At 44.0% G+C, this 10,434-nt stretch overlaps 1 protein-coding gene across 1 annotated transcript; it reads right to left on the bottom strand.

Moving 5' to 3' along the window:
- Positions 1-431: 431 nt before the first annotated feature.
- LOC115077054 (OX-2 membrane glycoprotein-like) lies at positions 432-8,546 on the bottom strand (the record flags this gene model as incomplete). Its single annotated transcript, XM_029579207.1, has 3 exons — positions 8,439-8,546; positions 4,080-4,418; positions 432-568 (listed from the first exon to the last, which is right to left on the bottom strand). Coding segments are annotated over exons 1-3 (558 nt in total), but the record flags the coding sequence as incomplete, so codon positions are not given.
- Between the last annotated feature and the right edge of the window lie 1,888 nt (positions 8,547-10,434).

Raw genomic sequence — 10,434 nt, 5'->3', positions numbered from 1 at the left:
CCATCTACATAATAATGACACATCAGAACTTCCTGTGTGATTGAAAACCATTCAGCCTTGTGCCTCATAATCAATTTTCAAATAAACAGTAGCTTACTTAAGTGCCTAAATGCCTTTGAAAATTGCTCTCCCCCTGATCAAGGATTCCCAGACAAAAAACTGGGTGCCAGCAGTTAAATGGTTCATGGCCCATTTCCTCTTCCCCCCCAATTGGAGCGCTTTGCCTAATCTGCTCCTATTTCTCGGAGGTGAAAGGTTGCATTCAAAAACTGGAAGGGACTCACCTCTACCCTCCGGATACTGGAAGACTAGAAGTTCCTTGCTCTGCACTGGGTGAATGATAACACAACTCAGAGATTGCAGAGATTCTGCAGAGAAGTTGCATGTGCTCGTCACAGTGACTGTTCCGTCAGCATTCTGAGATCTCTGGACTCCTGGTGTGGACCAATCAGGGCTGTCTCAGGCTTCCAGTTGATTTCTGGAGTAGGCTTCCCTGTAGCTGTGCAGTTGGCTATAATAAATCCATCAGTGCTCTGGTCTGAATGCAGGGCACTTACTTCAGCCAAGGCTGGGAAGGATAGGGGAGAAAAGTGCAGATAAATGAAAACGGCATTTACAATAAAAGACATTTCATTGTAATCAGAGCTATGTAACTCTAGAGCGTTGTCCACTTACACTGTCCAAAATGTCATAACTTACTTCAAAGTACACCTTCACAAAAATTACTTTTTGAAAGTAATCCTTCTCCGTTTCAGATAATGCCGCTCCAATATGCTCCCAAAGTCAGATGTGTTTAGTGGCAGAATACCATCAAAACAGCCCTTGTCTGTAGATGGTTCTGAACTGTTTGCACACATCTCCTCCCTAGTGGATTCACTCTTGAGTGTGTTCCATCCTCCATGTATTTGTTGGTTTATAAATACTAGAGTTACATATTGGTCCCTATAAAGTCTCTCTCTCTTTCTCTCCTCCCCTCCCCCCATATAGGGTGGTATAATCACACAATATAGCCTTTTCAGCCATGGCTCCCGCTAGAAGTAAAAATCAAGTCATTGGGGTCTTATTAGACCCATCCTGGGGCACCAATCGAGGCTGCCCCCTCCCCAAAAAAATGAAATAAATTCTTATTGATGCGTGTGACTACGAGCCCCCATCTCAGCCAACTCCTTATTACTCCAAACCCAAATAGTGACCCACGTCCGTCCGTCCCCCACCCCACTGCAGAGGAGTAGAGATTCAGTGGGCTACAAGCACTGCCTATCCTGTTCGTGGCCCAAAGAAGTAGACATTCAGCGGGCGCGAATGCGGTAAGAGCGGCGGCTGAGACCGGGGGTGGGGTGGGAGTGCAATGCAGAAGGCTTGCCTAGGGCGCCTAACATCCTTGCACCGGCCCTGCTTTTTGGATGTTTTTGGTCAGATCTCTGTCCAGTTCCTCTGAGTGGCAAGTAAACCACACCAATGTAAATGGAAGTGCCATTACTTCCATTTTTTAAAAAAATATTTATCTTATTTAGACAAAGTCCCTCATGAGAGGCTTCTAAGAAAATGAAAAAGTCATGGGTTAGGAGGTGATGTCCTTTCGTGGATTACAAACTGGTTAAAAGACAGGAAACAGAGTAGGATTAAATGGTCAATTTTCTCAGTGGAAAAGGGTAAACAGTGGAGTGCCTTAGGGATCTGTACTTGGACCGGTGCTTTTCAATATATTTATAAATGATCTGGAAAGGAATACAACGAGTGAGGTTATCAAATTTGCGGATGATACAAAATTATTCAGAGTAGTTAAATCACAAGACTTGCAAGACTGGAAGATTGGGCATCCAAATGGCAGATGAAATTTAATATGGACAAGTGCAAAGTGTTGCATATAGGGAAAAATAACCCTTGCTGGAGTTACACGATGCTAGGTTCCATATTTGGAGCTACCACCCAGGAAAAAGATCTAGGCATCATAGTGGATAATACTTTAAAATCGCCGGCTCAGTGTGCTGCAGCAGTCAAAAAAGCAAACAGAATGTTAGGAATTATTAGGAAGGGAATGGTTAATAAAACGGAAAATGTCATAATGCCTCTGTAAGGCTCCATGGTGAGACCGCACCTTGAATACTGTGTACAATTCTGGTCGCCGCATCTCAAAAAAGATATAGTTGCGATGGAGAAGGTACAGAGAAGGGCAACCAAAATGATAAAGGGGATGGAACAGCTTATCCTACTGAAGAGGTTAGGACTATTCAGCTTGGAGAAGAGACGGCTGAGGGGGAATATGATAGAGGTCTTTAAGATCATGAGAGGTCTTGAACAAGTAGATGTGAATCGGTTATTTACACTTTTGGATAATAGAAGGACTAGGGGGCATTCCATGAAGTTAGCAAGTAGCACATTTAAGACTATTCGGAGAAAATTCTTTTTCACTCAGTACACAATTAAGCTCTGGAATTTGTTGCCAGAGGATGTGGTTAGTGCAGTTAGTGTAGCTGGGTTTCAAAAAAGGTTTGGATAAGTTCTTGGATGAAAATTCCATTAACTGCTATTAATCAAGTTTACTTAGGGAATAGCCACTGCTATTAATTGCATCAGCAGCATGGGATCTTCTTGATGTTTGGGTAATTGCCAGGTTCTTGTAGCCTGGTTTGGCCTCTGTTGGAAACAGGATGCTGGGCTTGATGGACCCTTGGTCTGACCCAGCATGGCAATTTCTTGTGTTCTTATGTACCTCTGATTATGCTCTTTTGATAGTGAAGGCATTCAGCAAAACACTGGTCCTTCATAGAACTAATGTACCACCATACCTGTGCAATGCCCTCTCTGGATCCTTGGGTATTGCAGCTGGAGCTGGGGTTCAGGGCAGATGAGGAGGTAGAAGGCCAGAGGCCCCTCTCATGCTCTCAACTATCAGCCTTTGCTGGACGGTACTTGATCCCAGCAGTATCAATTAGGGATGTGCAGACCAAAAGTTTAAGTTCATAAGTCCATAAGTCGAATGGGGGTCCCATTTGCGGTCAATATGGACTTATGGAGAATTCCATAAGTTGAGTCTATGTCCATATGTGCAAATAAAAATTTAAACCCCTCACCCGCCTTAATCCCCCCCCCCAAAGACTTACCAAAACTCCCTGGTGGTCCAGCGGGGTCAGGACGCCATTCCTGAACTCCTTTGCAAGGAGCACGTGACGTCGGCGTCACGTCAGAGTGACGCGGCGTCACGTGATTCCCCTCGGGTTCGCTCCCGGAACCCTCGTTGGGCTCAAAAGAAACTTTTGGCCAGCTTGGGGGGGCCTCCTGACCCCCCCAAGCTGGCCAAAAGTGCCTTTTGGGCCCAACGAGGGTTCCGGGAGCGAACCCAAGGGGAATCACGTGACGTCGGCGCCACGTCAGAGTGACGCGGCGTCACGTGATTCCCCACGCGTCGCTCCCGGACCCTCACGGAACTTTTGGCCAGCTTTGGTAAGTCTTGGGGGGGGGGATTAAGGAGGGTGAGGGGTTTAAATTTGTATTTAGATCAACAATCGCGATTTCCAACGTATTCAACATAGCTATGTTGAATAAGTTGGAAATCCGATCGTTTACGCCTCATCTTTTTTTTAAGTAAAAAAAAAAAAAAAGTTGCGTTTTCCATTTAAGTTCAAAACGAATGCACACCCCTAGTATCAATTATTACTTCAATGGGCGTGCTATCTTCCTGCCCACTGGATATAACCCTCCTCAGTTACAAGAATATCAATAGCCCCATCTTACAAATTTTCAAATCCCAAACATTATATATGATTCATCTGAATCAATGGGCTCTTGAAAGATCTGTTCTAGAAACTGATCAGTAGAAAACAGGGAGCGCTGCACTGGCTTTGGCTGAAACCCTAGCCTTGCCTTCCCTGCTCCTGTACCGCCCTGCATAGAGATAAAATGAAGAATATTGCATTAATGTCTGTCTGTCCATTGGCTCAGTCAGCATTAATTTCACTAACAGCTTCTTATGTGAAACACTGGGTGTACACAAAGGGCATTGGCATGCAGAGTGGCCAGAACTATGGGTGAATTGGGAGACTGGCATGTGCAGGTTCCATTTGTAAGGTTTAACTTACTTTGAACATGGAGGCATGTTTTCCCGCTGTAAGATCCATGTGGATAAGCATTAAAAATGCAGATATAGCAGGCTTCATCCTTCAGCTTCACTGCCTGCAGACTGAAGGATGTCATGTTGGTTCTGATGCCTTCAATGTGCACTTGCTTGCTGAATGCACCCAGCACTTTAACCCCATACTTCTTGCTGTAGGTAGCCACATTTTCTGAGGTGAAACCTTTTATCTTCTGCCAGGTTAGCTGCAGAACCTCAAATTGCAGCATGAACTCACACTGCAGGGTCACGTTCTGGCCTGTGACTGCTGTAAGTGAATCTTTATATCGCACTGCAACATTAGAACCTAAAAAATAAAGCAGAGTGAAACTCAGCTTTAGTACTCAGTGGTAGTACAGAGGAAGTCATCATTCAGTAGGGTGGCCAGCTATCTTGCTTTATTTGTTTATTGCAATTTTTATACCACTGATTTCAAAAGGTTTATAATAAACAGAACATCAAGCAAATATAAAAGCAACTACAAAATCAGTTACAGCAAAGAAAGAATCATAAAATTACAAAATAATCTATCAGTATAGGGTATATATAATTAAAAATACAGATTCAACAAAGCAAAATGAATTAGAAAAACCTCCTCTCTGTCTTTAGAGAAACCTTCGCCAATCTAAAGCCTCCAAGGAGGATAAACCCAGAAATCAATTAAATCATAATATTAAAGCCCACAAAGATCCCCATTTACAAATTACCACAAGCCATTCAAAGACAGTTAGGTTGATGCAACAGCAACCAAAAATAAAATATAAAACAAAAAAAAAAAACAGAATGCAGTCAACTGCTTCAATTCACATTTCATTTATTGGCATTTATATAGTGCCACTTCCTAAACAGCTCATGGTGTTTTACAACATAGAAAATCATCACACATTATACAAATATACATGTAACTATAAAACATAATCCCTTACTCCACCACCAGCCATCCCATAATCCTCTCTAGTTAGGAAATACAAGCATCATAAAACTCTGTACCGCAAAACAATTCAGAAGTATCCTCCCACTTCTACTACTGTGATCACATTCCCAGCTATCTACTGCACTATCCCAAAAGCAAGAATTCAGAAATAAATGGCAGGTGTATACACCCTACCAAAGACGTTCTCATTTCCTTCCAGAAACAACAATAGTACTTTTGTGGCCGCATCACAGTTGGCAGCCGCACTGAAAAAATAAATACAGTTCCCAATTTTCAAAGGTCTTAGGCTCCTAACTTTTGGAGTTAGGCACTTAAAATGGCCTTTTGAAAATTTACTAGGACTGAGTGTCTTAATTTAGGAGCCTAAAAAAGTAGGTGGAGTTAGACGCTGATACAAGCAGGGTCATTCTTTAACCTGCGATGCGCCGTTATCGCGGCGGTACAGTTTAAATCAGGGGAAGGCGAGGTTATAGCCCGGCAGCCTGCGAGCGCTAATGGTTTTCCACAATATCGCCGGCAGTACCGTGGGAAATAACACCACCTTTTTCCGTGGCGCTATGGGGAAAACGCACCGCTGCGATACAGCCAGTTGCATATTTTTGCTCCCTGCCACTTTTTTTCACGCGGGATTAGTTAGCCGCTTAGCACAAATTTTCAGAATTAGGCACCTAATTTGGGGGAGGGGGGGTTCTTTCACTAAACGTTTTCTCCCATTTTGTGTCTACGGGAAAAATGCTTAGTAAATGACCCCCTTAGGATCTTAAATTTATTGAAATAAATAGAAGACCTAAATTTAAGGGCCCTAAATTTATGTTAGTTTTCAGCTGAAACTAAATGGAGAAGCTCAACCTTTTTTAATATTGACCTCTAGAGGTCCCCGGATCACAGGCTGTCTGTGTCTGCTCCATCCCCTCCCTTCAGACTTCCTGTTGAAACAAAGGGACAGGTTGAGAGAGGATGAGATTGGAGTGGGCACCTTTGCTCTCTTTTCCAGCCCCTCCCCTCCTATTCCCCCCTAGTGCTACCTCCAGGGTCTGCTCCAGTCCTTCCTGTGGGGGACAAGAGGTGCAAGGGGTGAAGCTGGAACAGACAGGGCTCTGCTCCTTTCTCCAGCCCCATTCCCTTCTGTTCCCTGCAGGCTGCCTTGAGGGGAGGGGTGGGAGCAGTAATCAGAACAGTTCTGTTTGGATGCTTGAGATTCAGGGCATTTGCCAATAGACAGGGCCAGCTCTAGAGCAAATGGCATCCTGAGCAAAAATTCCCCTCACCCTCCCGACTGAAGGCACCCACGCCCTTGGCCCTCTCCTCAGCCTGTGCCGCTGCCCTGCTGGATTTCACTTTGGCCACAACGGGATGAGATCTGCCGCTGCCCACAGGGCCTCTCTTCAGCCGTGGTGGGATGGGATCTGCCACGGTTCCACCGCCACAGAACAAGTGATTCTTATTCTGCTCAAGATGTCCCTCACCTCACGGCACCCGGGGCGACCACCCAATGCCTCCTACCCAAACACCGGCTCTGGCAAGAGATTCGGGTCAACCTGTGCGTCTAATGCCAGCAACACCTGTCAGACACTGATAATGCCCAGCAGACCCCACTCCTGCCTGCAGATGCATCCTACAGTTAAGAGAGGACTAGTACAGGCAATGGACTCCCCCGCATCTTGGAGTCTCATGGCCACTGATTCAATTCCTAGGGATAAAAAATAATTGACTAGTGCTGACTTATGTTTATATGGAAACCTAGGAAAAATGAATATTTTTTAAAAAGTAATTTTTCGGGGGGAAAAATCCTGGACTCTATTCGTGGGGTTCTCTTTAGTCAAGTGGTAAGAGGATGGGGAATACCAGGCTTGATCCCTGTAAATGGGAAAGCATCCCATCCTGTCCCATAGCAAGGTCTGCTTTTATTTCAGTGCTTCCAAATAAATCCTTTATACCACACCATTTCCAGCATAGAGGATTTGTGTAAAAGCAAATAGTAAAGTGCGCTCAGGCCGAGTGCACCGTTAGCCCCCGTTTGGATGCATGTTATCGACGCGCTGTTTTTACCCCTTATACAGTAAGGGGTAATAGTGCGTGGAAAACTCGCAACAAACCCCCCCCCCCCCCCGAAACTAATAGCACCCGCAACATGCAAATGCATGTTGATGGGCCTATTAGTTATTCCCGCACGATACAGAAAGTAAAATGTGCAGCCAAGCCATACATTTTACTCTCAGAAATTAACTCCTGCCAGCACCGGGAAAGTGTACAGAAAAGCAGAAAAAACTGCTTTTCTGTACACCCTCCAACTTAATATCATAGCGATATTAAGTCAGAGGCCCCAAAAATAAAAAATAAAAATCTGCCCGCGGCCCGGAAAAAGGACGCAAAATTTTGTTGGCATCCGTTTTCCAAACCCATGGCCGGTAAAATTAAGCGTCAGCTGTCAAACCCACTGACAGCCACCGCTTCTGTCAAAAAGGAAGTGCTAGGGACGTGCTAGTGTCCCTAGCGCCTCCGTTTTACCGTGGGCCCTAATTTGCATACCTTTCCTTAGTGAATCGCACGCCCAGGAGAGACCTGGGTGCGCGTCGGGAGAGCGGGCGCTCGCCGGCTCTCCCGTATGGTTTATGCATCAGCCCGATTGCTATGGGACTGGATTTATTGATAAAGATTTACAGTCCGCACCATCCAAAGTACTTGGCGGATTACAATAAAACGTACATATTCAAAAACAATAAACTCAAATTAAATTAAACAAGTTTCTTATCTAATAAAATAATAAGATGAGAAGTAAAATTTGGTAAGGAAAAAAAAAAAAAAAAAGCACTGAGCAAACCACAGCAAAAGCTGCTACTGAAGAGCTATTAAACTGCTAAATGCTTGCGGAAAATGAAAAGCCTTTAATTGTATCTTGAAGGTGGAATCACAATAATCTGAACAATTTACCCAGTGAAATTCACTTAAAGGACCGGACCTGTGACCTTGTCTCATCAGCCTTACCAACCGAGCTAAGGGAACGACTATCAAATTCTGACCTGCCGATGGGATACATGTTAGTATACTAAGGAAAATCAGAGGTTCTTGTTTCCCCTATTTTAAATTCATATCCCGGCTCACATCGGCTATACCTATATCCCTGCATATTCAATTTAAGTGTGGATATTTGACTTTCCAACATGCTCGCCTTGATCTTCCCAGCAAGAAGATTGGTGGAGGCACAAAATAGCCCCCACCATGGAGTATGCGGAAAGAAAGACAGTAAAGGAATTCAAGAAAGCATGGGATAAGCTTCAGAGGAAGTGAGAGAAAAGCAGGAGATCACCCGGGATCTTTGGCATTGGGCAGAGAATGAATGGGCCTCATGGTCCATATCTGCAGTCACATTCTGTGTTTCTATGCAGCACTCACCTGGGAGCGGCTCCATGAACGAGACAGCACAGAGCATTGCCAGCAGAGCTGCGGACTGCAGAGTCGTCCCTAGGTCACACATTTCCCTGGAGACCTCCGTAACATGGATTTTTGTGCAGCAGGTAACCTAGTCAGAAAGAGATTTTGGCGCCTTTTATTATGAATAGTTTTATCTACAAGCCGTTATCAGAGGCTGAAATTGGATCTATGCCTGTTGCTTTCACTTTCTTTTTTCTCTGGGAGAGCGAGAGACAAAGCAAATACACTTGTGGCAGAAGTTTAAACTCCTGTTTCCCTCCACTCAGTGCAGGGAACCGACACAGGAGAAAATAGAGAAAAATAAGGAATCTATTGACAGTTATATTTACTGTGATTAGAAAATAATTAAAGATATCAAACTTTGGGAGCGACTGAGTAAAATAAAGCCGTTAGGGGGCAACTTTCAAAACTTTACGAGTAGTTGCAAAGTTCACTGCTACTTTTTTCCCCATGGACATTTCACCAATTCTCAAAAGGAAAGAACAAGTGCCTAAAAGATTTTAACCTCCTTTTTCTGTGGATAATTTTCTCTCCAAAACTAGGTGTGCTGTTGCTCTTTCAACCTAAGAACTGGATTTATTAAGGCTTTTCTCCCATTTTGTATCTCTGGGAAAAATCCTTAGTGAATCAGGTACTTAGCCTCCTACTTTTCCCCACAGGAAAAAGTACACACATTGTTGGTTCACACACGTACTTTTACATGGCACAGGGTGGCTAATTTTAAGAAAGCCTATATACCCAGAAAATGGCACACCCTTCGTGTGCTAAACAGTAGGAGTGTTGTTCTACAATGCACTTCCTTTTAGGTACATTGTGTGCAGGCGTTGTCAGTGGGTGGGGACAACAAGCAATACACTTAGTTTGCATTTTTCGAGTTATGTGTGCTGTTTTGTACCAGAAAACTAAACAGAGAAAGGAGGTGCAAATTTCTGTGCATTTATTTTCCCATAGCAATTTCCATATCAGCAAAATAATGAGAACGTCCAGTCACATTGACTTGACATCAATAGTACATTCTCTAATCACCAGTCGATTAAATTATTGCAACTCCTTGCTGATTGCTATCTCCAACAGCAACTTGAAATGGTTACAACTCATTGTGCAAACCACTGCAGCCAGACTCTCGGTGGGCACCAGAACTTCAGATTATATAAAACCCATCCTATATAACCCACGCCACCCTTCCTATATAACCCACGCCACCCCAAAAAACCTGAACATTGCACTCAGTTCTTTCGAACCTATCTCTGCCTCGGAGATAGCAACACTCCTAAAGAAAATGAAACCATCCTCACACCCGGAGGACGCCATCCCTACAAAATCACTTCTTACCATCCCAGACATCATTGCCAAGCCTTTATCAGAAATCATTAACTGCTCTCTTTCCCTCGGACAAGTTCCACCACCTGGAAACAAGCCACACTCAAACCCATTTTAAAGAAACCGAACGTAGACCGAGCTGACCCTTCAAACTTCCAGCCTATCTCCGACCTCCCATTCCTAGCTAAACTTATGGAAAGGGTGGTCAACCTACAACTTATGGACCACATGGAAAAACACAACACTTTATTCTCATCATAATACGGCTTCCATAAGTTCTTCAACACAGAAACCCTCTTAATATCCCTCTTGGATACCCTACTCAAAGGACTCGAGAAGGGCCAGTTGTACATTTTAGCCATGCTAGACATCTCTGCCGCATTCGACACTGTCAATCACAACATACTAATTGATCGCCTCTCTGAAATAGATATCTCTGGAATGGCCCTCAGCTGGTTTAAAACCTTCCTCAGTAATAGGTACTATAAGGTCAAAAGTTGCAACCATGAATCTAACCCCATTAATCTAACCCAGGGGGTTCCCCAAGGTTCCTCCCTCTCCCCTACACTTTTCAACATCTACCTACTACCACTTAGCCAACTCCTTGCTGACTTCGGTCTAATGCACTATATCTATG

The sequence above is a fragment of the Rhinatrema bivittatum genome, chromosome 15, assembly GCF_901001135.1.
Source record: "Rhinatrema bivittatum chromosome 15, aRhiBiv1.1, whole genome shotgun sequence".
Lineage (NCBI taxonomy): Eukaryota > Metazoa > Chordata > Amphibia > Gymnophiona > Rhinatrematidae > Rhinatrema > Rhinatrema bivittatum.
The sequence above is the reverse complement of the archived record's forward strand: the minus strand, read 5'-3'. Positions and strand labels throughout refer to the sequence as shown.